The sequence below is a fragment of the Colius striatus genome, chromosome Z (assembly GCF_028858725.1).
Source record: "Colius striatus isolate bColStr4 chromosome Z, bColStr4.1.hap1, whole genome shotgun sequence".
NCBI lineage: Eukaryota > Metazoa > Chordata > Aves > Coliiformes > Coliidae > Colius > Colius striatus.
In genome coordinates this window covers 73227699-73249864 of record NC_084790.1, presented here as the reverse complement: position 1 = coordinate 73249864, position 22166 = coordinate 73227699, and the positions used below count along the sequence as shown (strand labels likewise).

The 22166-nt window shown below is 39.7% G+C and overlaps 1 protein-coding gene across 1 annotated transcript in view; it reads left to right on the top strand.

Annotated features, from left to right (window-relative positions):
- Positions 1-1956: 1956 nt before the first annotated feature.
- ADAMTS19 (ADAM metallopeptidase with thrombospondin type 1 motif 19) overlaps positions 1957-22166 on the top strand; it is a 151090-nt gene continuing 130880 nt past the window's right edge. The window contains exons 1-2 of the mRNA XM_062018562.1: positions 1957-2041; positions 3017-3627. Of these exons, the coding sequence (XP_061874546.1) occupies positions 1957-2041; positions 3017-3627 (696 nt within the window). The remainder of the gene's footprint in view (positions 2042-3016; positions 3628-22166) is intronic.

Genomic DNA, 22166 nt, shown 5'->3' with positions numbered 1-22166 from the left:
TTCCTACGTGGAGACTTACCTGAAATGTTCCTTTTTCGGCTGGTGATAAAGTCAAACATATTTAAGTCTTTCTCAATTGACTTCTTACAGTCTATTTACCCCCTGCAGTTTGTGTTGAAAAGGCCAAATTCTGCTTACTTTACAGACAAAACTAGGTCTTTTGTCCTTTAGTAAGCTTACACATGTGAATAAGAGAAGCAGATTTTGGTCTAAAGGGACTAATTTAACTTCAGCAGATTGAAAATCTTTACATCAAATCACAGTTTGAAATGAGCAAATGCACAAGCTATGTATTTTTTCCTTATTTCTGATGGTTATCCTTTTACATCTTTTGGGATGTAACTGTATGCCCTGTAGGTAAAGGTTTTCTCTGCATATTTCTGCATTTTGTCTATATATTCTGATTTCTTTTGGAAAGAAAAAAAACCCAAAAAACAAACCACAGTCACAATCTTACAGCATTTTCTGACCAGTTGTACAGACAGTTTTGGCTGTGCAAAGGCTGCAGTGTTGAGCCTATTAAGTAATTCCTCTGTCACTTTTTTATTTGCTTGGGAAACAAAGTCTCACTTTAAATGCATTTTTAAGGTAACCTAATTATCAGGCAAATTCAAGTTTCCAGCCTCTGGAAAACTCCCCTTTTCCTTCGCAGCTAGATGTAAATCTGTCATCTTGCTTTTACTAAGTCCCTCTGACTTTGCTTAGCATAGATTGGCTAGATGCAAAAAAAAAAAAAAAAAAAAAAAAAGAGTCCAGTCTGTGATAACTAACTTTTTTCCTTTGAAACCAAATGACTAATCGAAAATACCGTTTTGGAGGTTGTTGAGAATACGTACCCAAGCAGAGCACGTTTCAAGCAGCTACTGAACCCAGCAGAGAGCAGACCCCAGCTGTATCTGCCTTCTGTGGTTTTTATTTGGAGCCCTAACACGTGATTTTTGTTTGTTTGTTTTCGCTTTCCATTCTATACAACCAAGTTTTGGAAAGAATTCATGCGATTTCGTAGCTTACCCCTAATGGCACAGATGGCTTTCCTCTTTACACTAGCTTGCTCTGCTCTCCCCTAAGGCATAGTAGTCACCTTTGACACGACCAACAGTAGGTAACTCAGCAGAAGTTACGGTAAGAAATCCGGCTTTGGAATGAGGCGTTTACCTGCAGCTTCTGCAGTTTACACTCACGTCTGTTGTGCATTTAAAGCTTTTGCTCGACTCATTCATTCCTCTTGCCGACCCTGGTTTTGGATGGAAAGTGACGGGTTTCCACGGTCAGCTGGACGCCAGGGGCACGCGGAGTTTAGAATCAAATTACACAAAATCAGGCAGAAATGGCCCATTACTGTGTCGTCCCCTGAATCCTAGGCGAAGATTGTGAGGGACTCATTGCCGGCGACGGGAATGAGCGGAGCTTTATCCGCTGCCGGGGGCCAGTGGCGGCGGGTGGGTTTGCCGCAAGGTGCGCGGGGGCGCGGGGGGGAACCGGCAGTCCGCGGCGCGGCGGCGGCCCCGAGGGGGGGCGGAGGGGGTGGGGAGGAAGGGGGGCCGCGGCGGGTGCCCGCCCGGGAGGGGCGGGGCGGGGCCGGACGGGACGGGACGGGGCCCGGCGCGTCCCGCCCCGTGGGGGCGAGCGGCGGGCGGGGGCAGCGCGGTCGCCGCCGCCGCCGGGGCGCATCTGCCCGCCCGCTGCCGGGCGCTGTGTGCGCGCACGGGCCGCGCTCCTGCCTGCCTGCGCCCACATAGCTCACCCCCCCACCTCCGCCAGGCACAGGCATACAGACGCACGCCCGCCGTGCACTGCCCGTGCCGCCCGCCCACCCCTCCGAGAGGCGCGCTTCGCACTCGCCCGCGCTTTCTCCTTGGGCGCCCAGGTGGCCGAGCTCCCCGCCCGGCTCGACTCAGCTCAGCTTGGCCCGGCCCGCTCTGTCCTGCCCGCCGGCGCCCTGCGGGCGCGGAGCCGATGGGGACGGCCGGGAAGATGCGCCTGAGCCGTGTCTGCTGCGTTTTCTACCAGCTGTGCGTGCTGTCCAGCGGGCTGGCCGCAGGTAAGTGCGCGCCTCTGCGTGACGGGGTGAGCGCGGGGCGGCCTTCGGGCCCCCCAGCTGCCGGTAGCTGCTACCTGCCCATTGTTAGGCGCCCTAACAGCTGTGAGCGTCCGCCGTAACCGATGGGCGATCAGATGATTGCTTGCCTGCGCTGTGAGGGTGCATCGCAGCGCCCTGTACGAGACAGTACTTTTCATACGCAGCCCGGTCATCTAAACTGCTTCTCTTGGAGCGTTGAGGATGAAGAGTGTAAATCACACTGTCTTCTTTCTCAGGTTGGTGGACGATGTGTGTTACCACCATGTTTATAAACGTAATGCTGCCATGCTGGTAATTTTGGTTAAACTGTGATGTACGTATAATATGTAGACATCAGCAATTAGTGGATGTAATTCAGTTCGATTGTAGTGATAATGGTGATGCAGCATGTTCATGCATCCACCCCTTGTACACGCACTCGCAAATGACTGGCCATAGTGTGTATGTGCATTTGGCCATACTTTTGAGTCATGGTGTATCTTGCAAAATATGCTGAGAACAAGGCTGAAATTCTCTCTTTTTAAAATTTCATATTTACCTGCTAAAATAATATTTTAATTTTTTTAGCTCTATGAAGAGGTTAATGCTTTGTATAAGTTATGAAAGGTTTGTGCAAGTCTCCATGTGTGGAGGTGGTGGTCCTGAAGAACATTCCCGGCTACTGATAAAGCTTCTGCCCAGGTTGTGCTTCAGCTTTCTCTCTCAGTGTTTATCAGGACTGTGATGTGTCCCAGACTCCTGAACAGGCACAAAAACATCTAGCAGTTGCTGTCTGTAAGGGCAGGATGGAAGGGTCCGATTGAGCCCACCATATTTTTTGGTGGCATATTTGGTGGGCTAGTAGCAAGAAGGAGCATGTCGTGAAGGGTACAGGGCCTAGCACTGTGTGCTGCTATGTGCTCCACTTATTTAAAGCATCTGCTGTCCATCCTGCAGGTCTCCATGCTTCAGAGGAAACTGAAGAGTGGGAGATCGTCTTCCCTGCATTGTGGAGCAGGGGCCAGCAGGAGCCGGCAGGCGGCAGCGGTGGTGGTGGGGGCTGCAGTGCTGACCCCAGCTGTGGCAATCGGAGCAGCACTCTCAGCGCTGCCATCACACCTAGCCCAGTGGCTGGCAGTTCCCGGGAGGTGCGTTCAGTCTCCTCCTCAGTGGAGGGGCAGGCGCAGGCTGTGGGGGAGGCAGCAGAGGAAGAGGACACTGAGGATGAGTATGAGTCTCAGGAGTTTTACCACTGGTCCCCGCTGCCCCAGGGGTCCGGTGCGGCCTCTCAGTTGCCACCACCACCATCCCCCCCGCCACCACCTCCCGCTGAAGATGGAGATGAGGTGCTGCTGAGGATCCCGGCTTTTGCTCGGGAGCTCTACCTGCTGCTCAAGAGGGACAGCCGCTTCCTGGCTCCTGGCTTTGCTGTGGAGGAGCGGCTTGGGGGTGAGAGCAAAAGCACACCCAGTGCTGCACAGTCGCAACCTGAGAGAGCTTGTTACTACAGTGGTGCTGTCCTCCGCTACCCGGGCTCCTTCGCCTCCTTCAGTACCTGTGGTGGACTGGTAAGATGACCTTGCATGCAGGGGTAGCACCAAGGTCTTCATCCAAGTGTCAGCTTCATGTGCTGCTTTTCACTTTTGTCTGTTTGCTGAGGTCTTATGTCCTCCTCAACCCTACCTCTGTAGTTAACCATTTTGTCATACATGTAATTTTTCTCAAATCCTACTTTTGCCTTTATCCCAGCTTTGCTGTTCTTAGTCTCTTTTCCAGGTACATGTCTGTCTCTCAGTCCCATACAAACCTTTCCAGTTTGTATCCCCTTTTTATTCTTAGACCATCCTTTCTTCGACTTTACTGATCTCCATCCCTAATTTTATCTTGTTCTTCATTGTGTACCTGTAATTATTACCTCCATGCTCACTCTCCTTTCTTTTCCCATATCATTGCCTCTCTTCCAGTCCATCTGTAATCCACTCATTTTTCGTTCCCATCCTATATTCTAAAGTTAATCTTCGTCATCTCTGTTACTTTCCTTCAGCATCTCATTTTTTCAGACTATTCTGTCTCTCCTACCAATACTTTATGTCTGCTTTCTCATCTTCATTATCCCTTTTCTTTAATTCCTCTCATCTCTTTGGCCTTTTTTCTCTACCTCACAACTGCTGACATGTGGTACCTGTAGTTACTTGGATTTATGACTCCACACTCTTCTTTTGTTTCAATTCCTCCAGAGAAGGAGGCAATGAATATGTTCTCAGCAGAAATGTTAATACAGTCATACTTCTTGAATGGTGGTTAGTTCTGTGGCATACCTCCCTTATTTAAAACAAATTTCACCTGCTGTAATTTCTATTGGATTGTGATTTTTACCAGATAAAGACTAGAATTGGGCACACTGACAACAGTGGTGATGCAGTGAGCAGCAATCCCAAGGTGCTTGGGGTTGGATGGAATGAGTAGAAAGCATCTGGGATGATGTAAAATGCTGGCAGCATTTAAACCAAAACTGATTATTAGTCATATTATTCTCATTTTTGTGCCTTTATATAGCAGCAGAAATGCACGTGCCTGCAGCACTTTACAGAATACAGAATACAAACACTGATGGTGCTAGAGAGCGTTAATGTCATCATGACCTTTTGTTTTTTGAGTGGCTAGACGGCTGTAAATCACCACAGTTGCATGCTTGTGTTCCTTTCTGAATTTGAACATCTAACTTGTTCCATTGTTGATTTTAGATTTTATTTGCATGGTCACAAAGTGAAACCAAGTAAAATGTGGAAATTTTGACTGCTTATTCCTTTGCCTATTTGGGCTTACTCAAAAGTCAAAACCCAAACTGAAGGTGGTGGAAAGGGAACGTATGTGGATTGACACCAAATAAAATATTTGTGTGCATTCCTGCAAAGTGAAACTGCCAAGTTTCACACAACTCTTAAGGGATTGGCATCTAATTATTGATATTTTGTCAGATTTTCCAAATCATGGTATCAGAATTAATTGTGGAGAAAAATACCGAAAGTCAACTGAAGGTGGTTTGAGAGCCATCAGGTAAAGGATTATGTTCTGGAAAAGCATTTTATTTCTGTACTCCTTGTTCTTGTTAAACTTCTACTTCATTCTACATTGCTTATGGGTAAAAGTAGGTTAGAGAAAAGCTTTGCAAAGAAATTGGTAAAGGTAATTATTACAAATGTCTGCTCAAAACCCATGTCCATCATTGCATATCTATAATTCCTTTGACTTGATTTATGAAATGAAATTCACTGTTTAAATAGTCCCCAGTTCCTTAGGAGCCTCATTAGCAATTTTTGATTGTCAGACTTTTCCTAGGAATACCAACTTACACCCAGCCCATCACCCATCTTAAGTATGCATGTGCTCAGCTCATGTTCCCTACTCAGAACCATGCAGCTGAAATATAAACTATTCTATGTATCTCAAATAAAATGGAAAACTGGTGTTGATATTGACTGATGGTGTCGTGATCCTCAACTACACAGTCTTGTTTGCAGTGAAATAGTTAAGCAGCTGTTCTTCTTGAGAGTGTTGCTGTGTCGGGCACATAGTTCAAAAAAATTGCACAGTACTATTATGTCAAAGTTGTCATAACAAATCTTAAGTTATTTGTCATTCTTTATTCAGTCATTGCTTGGGCTCTATTACATATATGTAACTTGCTCTGTTTCCAAGAGTCTTGAAAAAACATCATATATACATTGCATGTTCCACTCTGTTTCCTCTAGGCTTTGCCCTGCAAAAAGAGCCAAGCAGTGTTTCAAACTACATCTTCTCTTTTGAGATGCAAAGGCCCATTGAAACTGGAACCTACAAATATTTTACTGTAGTTACCTCAACTCCTTTTTTTTTTTTTTAATTTGAAATATAAGGAAGTTGCATTGAAAATATGGTAGGAATATCTTACATAAGCTCTCATTTCAAAGTCTTGCAAACTTTGGGTTAGGTTTACTAGAATACATAAACTTTGAAAGTCTAGATAAGTGGGCTGCAAGTCTCTTAATAAGCAGCTTAGATTCCACTCAGCAATTTTTCTTTTCACTTTGCAATACAGCATCTCTGTTTAACAACAAAACTTCCACCATTCTGCTCCTCAGGTAGTAGCCTTTTAGTCAGTCTCTTTATTCACCAGGGAAAGTATCTTAGTCTGACAGTGGTTTTGCCACACAGGAGGAAGAGAAAAGAAGTGTAAAGCCCAATAGAAAAGGTTTGGTTGTCATGTGCAGGAGAGGGTCACACATGGCAGTGGCTGTGTGTGTGGCTGATGCTGTAGGGGAAGTTTTGTGAAAAAATACCAGATCTTCAATTAAATGAAAAAAAGACATTTCAGGAAATTGTTAGGATGTTGGTGTTGCTTCCAGCTTCTCCAGTCATGGAGCCACTTTGCATGCCAATAACATTCAGGGGATTGGAAAAATGCCTATATAGAAGTCTTAACTGCTCCTTTGTTTGCAGGAGGACAGAATACTGTTGCAGATGCTAGGCACCTTAATGCCTTGAAATGGGATTTAGATGCTTTTTGAAGTTTGCAGGTTGCAGTTGGGTGAAGTGTGTAATGTACAGCACAGCATGTGTGTTTTTCCTTGAGCTGTTCATCAAAAGCCAATATGGATGGGTGATAATAGTGGGGTTCATAGTATACCATGTTAAATCTTGTGAATATGCGAATGAAAAATGAGAACTGTACTCCTAGATAACCAGATTCTGACTGCCAGCATTGGCTTCATTTGCCAGCCTATCTTGACAAATGAAAGCAACATAAGTCACTGGAGATTTTCTAATCAAATTAAAGACTAGAGATATGCATGAACTGTCTAGGAACTCTGTCACTGTGACCTTGGTGTAGTCTCAGAGTTCGTATGACGGGTGGTGACAGTCCTGTCCAATTCCTTGGAAAAACACATGTGGATTCTTACATAATTTTGTAGCTTAGTGATATTTGTTCTGAGTACATTTTGAGATTCTTTACTGGTGCTGTGTGAGGATTGATAAGGAGAGGTTTCCAAGAATTCTCCCATCTGTTTGCTGATTGCCTACTTGCTGCTCATTGTTAGCCAAATATCAGGATGTAAGCAGTCCGGCTGATGCCTGAGACTGTGCTTCTGAAAGTGCTGAATTGCAAAGGTGGACCATTAATTATTTGATTGTTCATTTCTATTGATTGCTTGAATTTTGCCATAACATTTGAAATAAGAAAAAAAAAGCATGTCAAATATTGTTGAAGAGTTTTACTGTGATAATAGACGTAAGTTACAACTGGTAGCTCTTTCAGAGCATGCTGTAGGAGAAACTTACTGTGGATTTAGAATTCAGACATTTGACTCCTGCTTCTTTACCAATAATCTGCTTTGCTGCTAGCATGGAAGATGAAGGAGCCTCACTGCATTTCCCCAAAGAGAGCTTTAAATATGGAAAATGTGTGCTTTATTCCCCTGCTCCTTTCATTTCAGAAAAAGAAGCATTTAATGTCTTTCGTTTCTCAGCACTGAGTTGCTTGGGTAGGGCAATGTGGTGACAGGCAGGGGTTTTCCCAGTGTTTCTTTTTAACTGAAGGAGTCTGCCATAAATAGAGAAAAGATAGGCAGAGAAAGGATTTGAATGTTTTCTTATACACAGAGGATAGACAGAAGAATGCTTGTATCTATGCTGTTCATTGCAGCACTTAGCAGGTTCTCTAACAGAACATGTGTTGAGATCTGCCTAAACAGACAGCATTGCCAGCTGGCTTAATTTATTGGAGAGAAGCTTTGAAATGAATCTGTGTTGTTCTGTATTTTCACTGGATCTTCAGAATGTGAAATGGCCAATAGCTTATTTATAGTTCTCTAAATCCCTGAAGAGCCAGTGTCAAATGCTATTTGCAATGAAGTTTAATATGCGTTTTTCCCAGTGAATTCAGTGGTAACAAGCCTTAGCACATCTCCAGCCAAGTCCAGGGAATAGCTGTCTCTAGAAAGTGTGTGATGCTTTTATTAGTATTATTTTTTTATGCCTCATTGACATTAACAGGCAGATATTTAAAAATCTGATCAATAGTTTATAGATAACTAGTCACAGATTTACTTCAGCTGTTATACATAAAAAGCACTTTCACAGATCCACGGAATCTCAAGGTCTGGACAGGACCTTGAAAGATTGTCTAGTTCAACCCTCCTGCCAGAGCAGGACTTCCTAGAGTAGGTCACACAGGAACTTGTTCAGGTGGGTTTTGAACGTCTCCGGAGAAGGAAACTCCACAACCCATCTGGGCAGCCTGTTCCAATGTTCCCTCACCCTCACAGTGAAGAAGTTTTAACTCGTGTTTCTTTAAAACCTCTTATCTTCCAGCTTGTACCCATTCCCCCTGGTCCTATCATTGGACATCATTGAGATCAGCCTGGTAGCATACTCCTGACACCCACCCTTTACATATTTGTAAACATTAGTGAGGTCACTCCTCAGTCTCCTCCAAGCTAAAGAGCCCCATCTTCCTCAGCCTTTCATCATATGGGAGATGCTCCAATCCCTTCATCATCTTGGTGGTCATGCAGTGAACCCTGTCCTTGAACTAAGGGGCCCAGAACTGGACACAATAGAGGGGCAGAGTAGAGGGGGAGGAGAACTGCTGCTGCTGACATCAGCAAAATAATGAATGTCAGTAGTTCTTTGTCATGCAGAGATGTGCCAAACATCACAGGACAACAACATTTCGAAAACACTTCAATGGTAGTGTCCTACTTTCACAATGTAACTGAAATAAATTAGGATGTCAAAAAATATGTACTGTCTTTGACTAATGGAATGCTCTTACGGTACTTCAGCAAGACTCAAGAAAAAGCCATGAAACACCTTTATGGGATGTGTATGATTTTTTTTTCTGACAGAAACCATGTTTTGAAGATTAGTGCCATTAATTGACAGTAATCCACATGATAGATTCAGAATATTTCAGATTTTTAGGATATTCTGAATTAATATGACCCTTAAATTCAGGATACAAAACAGAACTTCTATAAAAGTGTATTTTTTAATTTTGTACCTGTCATAGAATCATAGAATGGTAGGGGTTGGAAGGGACCTCTAGAGATCATCTAGTCCAACCCCTGTAGGTCCACCTATATCAGGGTGCAGAGGAACATGTCCATGTGGGTTTTGAAAACCTCGAGTGAAGAAGACCACACTCTTCCTGGGCAGCCTGTGCCAGGGCTCCGTCACCCTCACGGTGAAATAGTTTTTTCTAATGTTTAAATGGAACTTTTTTTGTTCCAGCTTCATCCCATTACCTCTAGTCCTGTTGCTAGACACAGTAGAAAAAAAGAGATGTCCCAACCTTCTGACACTCACCATTTAGATACTTGTAAATATTAATGAGATTCCCCCCCACAGTCTCCTCTTATCTAAAAGACCCCAGTTCCCGCTGCCTTTCCTCATAAGGAAAATGTTCCATTCCCCTGATCATCTTGGTGTCCCTGTGCTGTACTCTCTCCAGAAGTTCTCTGTCCCTCTTGAGCTGAGGAGCCCAGAACTGGACACAGGACTCCAGATGAGGCCTCACCAGGGCAGAGTAGAGGGGGAGAAGAATCTCCCTTGACCTACTGGCCACACTCTTGCTGCATCCCAGGATGCCATTGGCCTTCTTGCCCACAAGGGCACATTGCTGGCTCATGGTTAGTTTATTATCAATTCTGTTGATAATGACACTGTCCATCTAGTCTGACTTTACAGGTTTTCTTAGAACAGGGAGAATGAAATTGGAAAAGAATGATGATAATGAAATTTTTACAAAAAATCTGCACACTTTTGTGGGATTCTTGAAGCATGTGATCAAGAAGGACTCATGGGCTTTATAAATTGCCCTAGGAAAATTGTGAGCTCCTGATGAGCTACTATTACAGGTTGTAAGCTCTGAGACTTTCTAATTAGACATCTTGCCCCATCCTCGACCATACAGTACCAACATACAAGCCTGAAATAGGTTAAATACCAAGCCTCTTGTCAACTCAAAATAGTAGCCCTCCCTGCCCACTTCAGTGATGTTGCAATTACACATTGGTTTGGAGAAACCTCCACACCAGATGCTTTTCCAAAAGAAACTGGAGGCAATTACAGCTCCTTTGCTGCTTAGGTTAGGCATTGTAAGCAGAGGTCACCAACAATTTTTCATAATAGAGCAAGGAAAGATTGTTAGCAGTATTCATGGTCCATTTGATACATACAGGCTAAAGTTTGATGTTGCAGAAAGAGGATTATAAAATTAAATAGGATTATCCTTAAAGGCTGCCAGGGTGAAATACACACCCTGCTTCTATACACCCAGTTTCCTGGGATCCTTAAATGAAAGGGTGGAAAAAACACAAGCAGTAAAACGCGTTTAGGTTTCTTCTTTTTAAAATCTAGAGCTAATTCAAGACAGAAAAATGTGGGAAATATGTGGGAAATCACAGGTAGGTTTTTAGAAAGCTTTTTCATTGGAATGATAAATTATTTCTTACTACACAGTCTGCCTGCTGCTGCATTGTTTGTTAAAGAACTGAAACTGCTGAAAGGGACAAATAAACATGTGAATGAGCATGCTCTGTGAGTATCCATTACTGAGAGGTCACAGGTTTTGCTTTATTGACCTCAGCTTGTGCCTGATCAGTTACAAACATCTTTAAATGGGCAATGTAAAATTTGTCATCAGCAGAAATGGGAGAGTGAGGTAGGGCATGAGTGAAAATGTCAGCTCTTAACAGAAAGCAGCTTTACTCTCTTATGAAAGTGGGTTTCTTTGCAGAAAAAAAACCCGGAAGCACTCCTGGGAAAACAAAGTGTTGGACTAAAATTTGGGCTTCTCATCCCTGCATAAGGGAGAAGAACCAATGAAGTGTGGTGGTGCTCCTGGGAGAATACTGGTGTTGAGTATGAGCCAAGTTGTTCCTCCAGGATTTGCATGGCAGTGAAATGTTGGAGAGAGGAGGACAGCAGGTTTCTAGGAAGTCTGGTCTCCAACAGGATAAAACATAGTGTTTATATGAGGTTACTTTGGCATGCTTAGGCACAGGCACAACTTCCTCCAGCATTGGCTTTTTTGCAATTTTTGTTAATCTCTCTGCTCCATTAAAATATCTTCGTTATAGTCTCACCTAGAGCATCTAAAGAAACACAACTGAAAGCACAGTATAAAAGCCAGGAAGAAACTAAAAGCAGAAATTCACTATGGTCAACTGGAACGACCAGTATATATGTACAAGAGAAGCACTATTAACAAACATTGCTTTATCCTACATGAATAGCAAGTTAATTACAAACAGAACTACTAAATACAGTTCATTTTCATTTTTGCATGAAGAATAGGAGTACTGGAGATGATATCTGTTCAAATGTTTGGTTAGTGTCATTAAGAATCTCAAAACAACAGATATCTATGTAAAGATAAAGGACTAAAACTTCTTTGTTTCTGTTTTCCTTCTTCATCTCTCATGCTGCAGTCTGCTGCTTTTTGTCTTTGCCTTTCTGGATGAAACTTTTGTTGGTTTGGATTTTTGTTTTGTGTAGCTGGCAACCCGTGGTGATTGATGAGGAGGATAGATTTTTTTGAACATAGAAACAGTAGTGTTAATGTAAAGCTGAAAGGTTTAGAAAAATCAGTTCTGATTTAGGCTGAGACTACATTTTAAATATAATGATTTCTGTTTCCTTTAATATTAAAAACACTATGGCATGGTATGTGAGATCTTGGGCCAAGATGCTTCAGACCATGTGGTAATGATTCCTTTCTCCTTCTAAGAGCTATCCTATAATCATGTAATCACTCCATCCTGAGACAGGTTTGATTTGTGATTCCAATCCTGCTTATAATAGCCTGCTGTTCTAAGTGCTTGGTTTCAGTACAAGTACTGCCTTTGCAATGTATTTCCAAGCCATACTTAGAAATGAGAAATATGCTATCTCCAAAGTAGCTTTGTTTTTAAAAATTGAGGCTGTTGTGAATCACTTGAAATTTCTACCCAACTGTAATGAATAAGTATAAAATTATTAAGGTTATTTTGCAAGATAGATAAGGAAAATAGTAAATCAGAAAAACTGGGTGTCCATTAGTGAGTAAAGTTTTTGCATGAATTAAATTAGTAAAGTTTTGATCCCTTAATTTCAAGGTAACCACTTGAAAGAAAAAAGAAAACACAGAACACTGAGCCTCTCACAGCTACTACTGTTAATGTTAGTGCAGTTACCATTTTCTCCAGGTCTCATATCCCTGACATTTATTCATATCTTAAATGTGCCAATTGTTTTTTCTATGGCAAATAAATCAGAATTTCTTACAGGAGCAAGTGTTCTTCATGTTGTAACCCATGTATTTTTTTAAAGCACTGTTCTTCGTCTTTCTTTTTAAAAGAAAGAAAGTAGATTCTTTTGGGTACTTAATGACCAATTGTGATAGGGGAAAAATTAGGAACATCTGTGGTTTCCAAAATATAATGCTATAAAAATAGAGAGACTGGGAAATGGAAAGGAAACAATAGAAACCATTAGGTGTGAGAGGCGGTTGTGGTGGTGTAGCAAAGAAGAGTCTGTGAAAATTGACGTTCATGCATAGGTGGCATGCAAATAACGTACATCTGTCTTGGCTATGTGATAAAGAGAGATACCAAATGAGCTGAAGCCATTTGGATAAGTGGGAGAATGAGATGTTTGCAGTAGTTCTTTCGTAGAGCATATGCCTTTCCTTGGATTGCTAAGAACTTATTCTGATGGTTTTAGGGACATAATGTGAGGGTTAGTTGATTGCTCATTGTTTAGCAGGAGCTGCAATGTAATGAAATAGCGTGAAATGGGCAGAGCACGTGCATGTGTGTGTTTAGATTGCATATCCAGACAGTAGTTGGTAAAACTGTTATAAACCAAAATACCTATATTAGATTTAAAATCAGATGTACATCTGTTGTGCATTAGCAGTTCAGTTAACCTTTTGTTGTTAACCTGTCATTGCCTGGACAATCTGGTCTTCGTTGTTGTTTCTATTGCTTCTAATAATGGCATAAATAAGCAAAGAATAATTATTTAGAAGGGAAGGAATGAAGACCATTGCTAGTGTTACTTGTAGAACAATATATTTAAAATAAGTCAGTGATGTAACTTTGATTTTTAATAATATGTGCTTTTATATGTAAGTGAATAGAAGTAAAAAAGTTTGGAAGCCTGTGCTGTGAGTGTTTTTTTTGGGCCTACCATTACTTCAGTCAGAATTATTTTCTGAATGAGTTTTGCATCCAAAAATGTAGAAATGTGCCCAAAACTGACTTGTGAAGTGATTTAGTTTCTGTGTGATTATCCTCCAACAGTTGCATATGCTTGTTTTATGATCTCAGCTGTGCTACCTGAAGTTTTCATTATATGTCAGAAGTTTAGCCGGGTCAAGTCAGGTCAAGGTTATTTAGATAGGCAGTATGTTAAGGAAAGATATTTCTGCACTGATGTTAATTCATCTGGGGACAACTCTTTATGATTCAGTACAAAGTAAATGTCCCATTAAAGTCTCTCCAGGCTTAATGGTATGCTAGCTGGAAGAAGTGCCTAAGCAATGGTCAGAGCCATTGTAGTAATGCTGTCTTTCATTTAAAATGTTTCACTGGGATTCAAATGTACTTAAACTTCTCAGTGCTCTTCTGGTCAGTGAAAAGACTGATTAGCCTGATGATTGGATTATAACTTTGAAAACTCAGGTTCAAGGTTTCTTGTGTGAAGTGCTCTGCTTTTCTTCAGAACATGGGAAACAGGAAAAAAGGGGACACGTTAAAGGACAAAACAAAACAAAAGAGAATAACTTATTCTGCGGTACTGCAGTGAGTGAAATGTGAGTTCTTGGTGTGTGCTGGGAACATAAAACCAGGTTTGCACAAATATTTTCAGGACTTACTGTTTAATCACAGAATCATAAAACAATTTCAATTGGAAAAGACCTTTAAGATCCAACCACTAACCTGTGGTCATTACTTTTTAAAAGGACTTTGTAAGCATAAAACTATCTGCATCTATGCTTCTATCATAAGCTCTGCATGAAACTCTTGGAACTTAGGCAAGTTTTTACATCTTCTGAGAATTTAGAATTTTATTGCAAGTTAGAGAATGGGAAGTTGTTTAGATAATTATTCTGCCTAGATAGATCAGCATTGTCTTTTGTCCCTCTGTTATTAAGTAACTTATGAAGTGAGAAAGTTGAAAGTAGAAGAGGATTTATAGACTAAAATGGATACAACTATGCACATAAAAAACTTACTTTTCCAATTTCTGTCTTATAGTCCTAGCATGTTTCCCTTTTTCTGTCTCATGACTTGTTTGTTCTGTAGTAATCTATCTAAGGAAGCATAGTAACAAAAATTTCTTATATGTCCTGTTGGGAGTTCTTTTACTTCTAATAGTAAATTATTTGCATTAGAAATAATGGAAGAAAACAATTCTTTCCTTTCTTACACAATTAAATATTTTGTTTGTTTCGTATGAACCAGTATGCTTAGAAATGGCCAGTCAAGCTGATGCTCACCATTTATATTCTTATGCACATAAAATAATGCTCTCTAGCTTTTTTAAAATTTTTAAAAAAATTTTTTTTCCCTTTTAGTTAAACCAAAGTACTTGAATAATACCATTACTTCTTTTGTGAAGCTGGCACAATTTTAGTGTCTACGTGCAACAAAAAATATTTTTTTTTTAAACATGCTTAGAAGTTGAAAGAGAAAAAAATGTATATCGTTCAGAAGAAAAATTTCAGTTAGGAGTGGATTCATAGAAGTATGTGATTGCTACATATTTTTAACTTTTTTAAGCAATGTGAGTCTAAAATGATAAAAAATTGTGAGAGTCATGTTCTGGATTGAGGTAATTATAGACAGAGATATAAAAAGACTAAGCATAACTTTGTTTTATAGATAGACTAGCTTGAATTGTTGAGTTATAGTTCTATGCCCATAAATATAGTTTATTCCCCTTTCTTGAATTACTGTTTCCCACAGTTTGTAGTTTTGGCATATTGTAGGTTTGAGCAAAACTGAGTTTCGTGGAGTATTGCCTTGAATTAAGTAGTCTTTGTATGTAGCTCAGCCCCTCTTGCAGAAGGAAACCAAAATAATGGAGTCATGGATAGATATTTCAATAAGGATTAGCAGAGATTAAATTTCTCTATGGGCAGTCATGAGTGGATTTTGGAGCTGTGCCTCATCCTTCTGTGGCTACAATGAAAGCACGTGAGTTTGAACAATGGTATCTCATTGGTATGCACTATTTGAGTGTTTTACACAGATGAATCAATTTAAACTTGGAACTCCTGTATTGGGTTTTTTTGGTACTGGTCTAGTAAAAAGACCAATAGTTGGTGTTTTCTCTAATGTAGGTTACATACACAGGGATATTTTCCATTAAATCTCCTGCATGGGACTCAACATAGAATGTTTTGTGCTCATCCAGTGCATACTATTACATTTTTGCCTGCATCAAATAGTATTTCAGATTCTGATGGGATTAAATCCAGGCTTCCGCTAAAGAAATGAGGTTAATGCTATCCCATTAGCTAAAGGTACAGCTGTTCAATTCATACTCCAAAAGAGTGGGTTTTAATCTTGCCACAAGAAATGCTAAAGTTACTCATATTAAAACATATTTAAAAAATGCATTTTTAAAAGCACAGAGTCTTTAATTGCAAGGATTTTTCCTTAGGTGATATGCTTCCATAGTGTTACTTTTTCTAGGACTAGTCATAATTAACTATGCAAAGGAGCTTTCTTATACAATGTTAGTAATTACTCAAATGTAGTTATATAATAAACTGTCTGGAACATCACTGAATCAGATAATTGTAAAGAATTTCTAGCTTAAGCTTCGTGGAATAATTTTTTTTTAAATCCTGGGTTATTTTAGAGAAGCTATTGTATTTATTCTGGAAAGGGGATATGACTGGGGTTGCAAATTTATTTTTCTTAATAGTGAATCAGTGGTGGTGTTCCATGTAATATAACACTTACTTGATGAGCAAAACCAAGAGATTGTTGATATCATGCATCACTTATGAAAATATGATAGACATATTTTACAGGTTAGGTAGATGTTTTAAAAATGGATGTTTATGCCAGTTCTGCCTTGAGTTGTGTAAGTAAAGCTTTATCATACTTGTTCAAGTGTAAATGTATCTTGGTTTGATTATAGTTTATTTTCTTGGTCTATATTACTGATTGGTGGTTGGTTGAGAATGTTGCTCCAGCATACTTTTTGAAGCAAAATGAAATAAGGCCTTCCAGAACATTTCAGGCAACCAACAAGAAGCTGCTTTATTCATTACTCAGTTGGTGCATGCACCAACAATGGAGTTGAAGCCATGCAACCACATATTCTTTTATAATAGAAGCAAAACTACTTGAAAGATAAGAATAATTTCAAAAATCTAACTAGTTTTATTAATCAGTTCAACCTTCTGAGATAAAAAGAAGGAGCTACTGAGTGAAGGGACAAATGATCAGAGAGAGACCAGTAATTTATTACATGATGGACTGGCAGAATAGGGTGTATTTTCTTTCATGACATAATCATTGTCACCATAAAGTCTGTATTGTTGTAACCATCTAAAGTTGAAAATATCATATTTGTTTTCTTAAGGATTGCAGAATGTGACTTCTGGGCAGTTATGGATATTCTACACGTTTAATAGCTGTACCACTGGTGCAGTCTGTCTTGTCAATAGCTGTCTCTATTCCTAGTGATATTAGTCAATCCTTGCATAGTTACCTGGGCCAAATGCATAGAATACAGTCCTTTAATTTGTTAGTTTTAAAATAGAGGTTTTTCAGGGTATCTGTAGCCCGATGTGTCATGTTTTATATTGGCTGCCACGCAGGTAGTGTAAAATTTTCAACAATGGCTTGTAGCACTTGGATCAGAAATGCTAATTTAATTTTAAATTTTGTAAAGTAAAGTTATCAATGCTAAGAGTGATAGGCTGTCCGTAACTCACAAACTTCCAGCTGGCTGCACAAGAAGAAAGAACATGCGTTTAGTAAGTCCACGTTTGTTTATAAGTATATAAGTATATATACTTATATTTGAAGTATATAAGTACAAATCTTTAGATGCTAATAATTTTGCATGTATAATTGTAAAGATATGTCTGCGGAGTACTTTTATTGAGTGAGCATGAAACTGTGTATGTGAAAGAAAATGGAATTTCATGTACTGCAAGCTGAAAGTCCAGATCGTCTCTATATTGTATAGTCCTTTTTCCCCTCTCCTTTTTTAGTGCTTTGTTTAAAAGATGTAGAGCCTAAGCACTTGGCACTTGGTAGATTAATAGATGTATTACTGTGGAGAATGTGTGTTTGAAGTCTGAGTAGCTGCAATTTAGTAAAAAAAAAAATGTTTATTTACATATTGATTTTAGCTGTGTAACATTGCAACAAGGAAAAAAGCATTTAGAGTTTGCTTCTGTCTGTATATGTATGTTTGCATGCAACTTGTTTATTTTGTAGGTGTTGCAATTGAAAGCTAAGCTTTATGTTGTGGTTGTTGTCAAAATTTAAAGATACAGACAGACACTACTTTTCAATGATGATTAGTATTCAGTACAAATGCATAAACTCTATAAAATCTAGTTAAGAATACATGAGCATAAATATCTTGGCCAACTGTCGTCGTTTTGCCCAGCCAGCAATGAAGCACCACAGCAGTCTCTTACTCTGTTCCCCCCCCTCCACCCCTACCGTTGTTAGGATGGAGGAGGCCCCAGTGACATGGGAGGAAAAAAGATAACTAAGGACATTGTGGATCGAGACAAGGGCAGGGAGGGCTCATTGCCAATTACAGTTCTGGACAAAACAGACTCCAGTACTTGGCTTAGAGAGGAAAGTAGGAAAGTTTATTCTACTACCTACAAGAAACAGAATGGAACAAAAGCAAAAACAGAATAGGATGATGAGAAAAAATGCAACCACCACTTTAAGATTTCCCTCCCTCATCTCTTCTTTCTTCCCAGGCCCAGCTCTCTGCTCCCATTATTTCTACCTCCTGCCCCCTCAGTGGCTCAGGGGGGCAGGGAATGGGGGATGTGGTCAGTCCCTCACAGATGGGCTCTGCTGCTTCTCTCTTCTCAGAGGGGGATGACTCCTGGCATTCTTCCCCTGCTTCAATATGGGGTCCCTCCCCCGGGACACAATCCTTAAAGAACTCTCTGGTGTGGATTCTTCCCAACAGTTACAGCTTCTCTGAATACAGGGTCCCTCCTGCGAGACATGGCCTGCTACCTACATGCTCCACCTACTGCCCACAAGGACTACCAGGTCCATTTTAAATAGATATACTCCCCACCTATCCAGCTGGCCAGCCACCCATTGGGAAGTCTGAACCAGTACAGGGATTGAATCTGTCCCGGGGGCTAGACTTTATGTTCATCCTTGCTGAATTTCATGAGGTTCCTTGAAGTTCCTGCCTGTAACTATTCATAAATATAGATTTACACATATATGCATAGGTTGGATGACACTGAGGTTACATGAATGATTGGTATCTCTATAAGACCCACATTTCCTTCATTCTGTGGCTTCAGTGAAAGTGCTGGGGCTTTTGTTGACCATTTCTGTTTTTTATGTTTTTATCAGTATCATAGAATCATAGAATGGTAGAGGTGGAAGGGACCTGTAGAAATAATCTAGTCCAACTCCCCTGCGGAAGCAGGTCCACGTAGATCAGGTCGGAGAGGAATGCATCCAGGCGGGTCTTGAAGACCTCCAAGGATGGAGATTCCACAAAGAGACACAAATCATAGATGACATTCTTTCTTTGAGACACAAATCATAGATGACATTCTTTCTTTGGTCATACTTCTTCAATCCCAGCTTTTAAATTGTCCAAGGTTTACTAGTATCTGTACTGTAAGTCATGAGGTAGCAGAATTCTCTCTATGTGACACATTGGGATTAAGTTATCTACAGTTAGACACGTCTGGTTTGGTTGCCATCTCTTTTTTAGAAAAAAAGACTAAACAACAGGAATTATATGTTTAGCTTTAGGAGTGTGTAATTCATATCTACCACATTTATATTTTCAGTGAATTATTGTTAAGGATACTTCAGTTACCTCAAACTTGAACAGATTAGACTTGTCTCTATGGAGAGAAAAAACAGCATGCACACCTCTACCTCATGGAAGAGGTTAGTGACTGTGTAGGTTAGTGATTGTTTATAAGGGTTTCTGTAGTTGTTCCAGAAAGAGTTGTATTAAGAGTTACAGAGTTTCACTCAACACAAGTGTCCTGTTTACCTCATTTTAACATGTAATATTTTGAAACTTCAGTTATGGTGCACTGATGACTTAGAAATTTTTTTGTATGTTTGAAATTTGACTGTGCCTTCTCATTATATGACTTTAAAGAGTTTGACTTGAGTTCTGCATTTTAAGGTATCGAGCCTTTTCCAATGTTTTGACACAACTAATTTGACCAAGGCAAACTACAATTAAAATATGCTTCTTGGTAACTGCTGCCAAAAACCAGATTGTACAGGGGAGTGCATTTATAATGTGCTGTTGAAGCAATAAATCTGTGAAAAGAATAACGTATGTTTAATTCCAGTAAACCTCTTCTTAAAGTTTGTTGTTTTATGTTGGTTTTTTTTTTTTTTTTTATAGGAGAATCTACAAAAGCTTGTAAATGATGTTGTAATGAACCTCATGGCATATGACTTAAGAGAACAAATTTTCACCACTATTACCTAGCTAGTAACCTATTGTATGCCTTTACAATATAGGAAAAGTGAGTTATGTCGAAGACTAGCAGGCAAAACAAGTTAGATATAGGATATTGAGACAAAAAAAAGGTATTTTTTTGTAAAAACAGTGTGTCAGATGTAACAATATCCTTAAAGAGAAAACTTGGAAATAAAAAATGATAAGAATTCTGATATCCATATGATCTTACTATGTGTTTGACTGTTCTGTGCGTTACCAGTTCATAAAGACTTCCTTCTCCGTGTGAAGCTGACTGCCTTTCAATGGGAGAGGTACCTTTGGTATAGCTTGTTACGACTGTTCTGAAGTCCCGCTCTCACAAATATTGCTAGCAGAATGAGAGATAGGATTCCAGTAAAGTTTGCCTGATTTTCCATCTGTGACTTTTGTTCATAGTGGTTTAGATGATAAAAAGCATATTCTTTTTGATGATTCAGGATTTTGGAAGGAAAAACCCCAAAACTCTTTTGCTGGAAAGCTCCTGGCTGGTTCTAGTTATGAGTGACCTAGCTTGGATGCTTTATATGAACAGGTGGTAAGATCAGAAGCAACACCTGGGGAGTTGACTTTGCTGTAGCGATACATTCAGAACTGGGAGGCATGGGAGGCTTAAACAGACCAAAGGCTGGTATTAGTGCCTTCTAGTGTGGCTTACTAATTTTATGCTACATTTATAGACTTGCTTTATGGACTGGTGACTTAGTTCACAGTGTCAGGAAGAGGAAAATACTGTTATTTGCTGACCACAGGATCGTTATGAGCCATCAGGCATGATGTAGGTGTGTGAGGTGCATCTAACTGATGTCAGACATTTAGTGGGGATACACAAACTTTATTCTCATTTCACAAAGCTGCAGTGAAATGACAGCTGACATACAGCTTGCAGTTCTGTTTGCTGATATTCAGAGAGAGGAATTGTGGCTACAGGATAATTACAGTATAAAGCCTGTTTCATCAAAGAACTGTCAAAGACTGGTGTGTTTATTGTCACACAGCAGAAATTGTGATACGATTATGCTTTATAAAAACACTGGAGTGAATTTCAAGGACCTGGACAGCTCTCCAAGGAGGAAAGCAGTGTAGACTTGGAATCAAATGATCTAAAATAATGGCCATGAATAAGGTTAGAAAATTGGAAGGATTTCCAAAGATTATAAAAGAAAAATCTGAAACAAATTACAAATGGGAATAGTAAAATAATATAGCAACAGTTCTACTGAAACTACTTTAATGAGCAGTAACAGCAAGGAAATACGTTAAAAAGAAATCTAGGCCGATAAAGGTTCTTGCAAGGTTTAGGGTAAGAAAGCCTCTTTTTTACAAAGTCTTGAATGCATACAGAGCTGATATTGAACTGTGGATCTTACCCATCTAAAATACAAAGGCAATTTTCATTCTTTGTTCCATACTGTTTCTTATCCATTATTACTGCAGAATTTAAGCACTGGGAATTGAGATAGTATAAAGAAATGACCCATACTGCACATGACATAAGGAGAAAATTGTATTTGATTTAGTATCTTGAGTTTAGCTGGGTCTGTTTTTAATATTCAAGTGAAATTTATAAGCTAAAGCTATGATTTCTCAAGTATTGAATAATTCTCTTAATTTGTTTTCCTGGCTAGAGTAAAAAAGATTAAATTACTTTTTGTGACGTTGAGACAGTAGTAAAAACTGTGAAAATCCATTGTACTAGGTAGTTTGCTAGAGGTATCAAACAGTTGTTCACCAGCTTGAAAGAAGCTGGTGCTGCTTTCAAAATAATGTTATTTGCTCAGAAAAGTATTCATGACCTGTGTTAATACCAAGTGCTCCAATCAGCACTGAAAAACTCCAAATGATTGACTTGGTAGCAATTGGTGTTTTCCTGCTTTTTTTTTTTTTCTGTTCACAGAGTACACAGCTTTTTTATATATTGAGTTGTGTATAGCCAGTTGAATCGATAAATCTAATGTATTGATTTTGCAGTTTCATTTTGTGTGTAGTAAATACCTGTTCAGTAGTGACTAGCATGAGTGCTGCTTAAGGATAACAAAATCATTTTCCTGCATCTATGAGATTTCTCTGAGTGAGGAGTGTGTATTTCTGTGTGTGTATAGTCATTGTAAAAAACTATAAAATGACCAGAGTGATAACTACTTCAGCATTTTAATAGCACTCTTAAAAAATACAGATTTTTAAGCAGTATCTCCTTAAGATTGCCATAATGAGAGATGGATATGCTGTGCTGAAAACTAGGGAATTTGTACTTGTTCTGAAATTCTTGTTAGTCTTCAGCAAAAATGGGATTTGTACTCTAATATTCACTCTTAATCACACATCTTGTAGTCTAAAGCTAATTTGGTATAAAATCTATGAAATG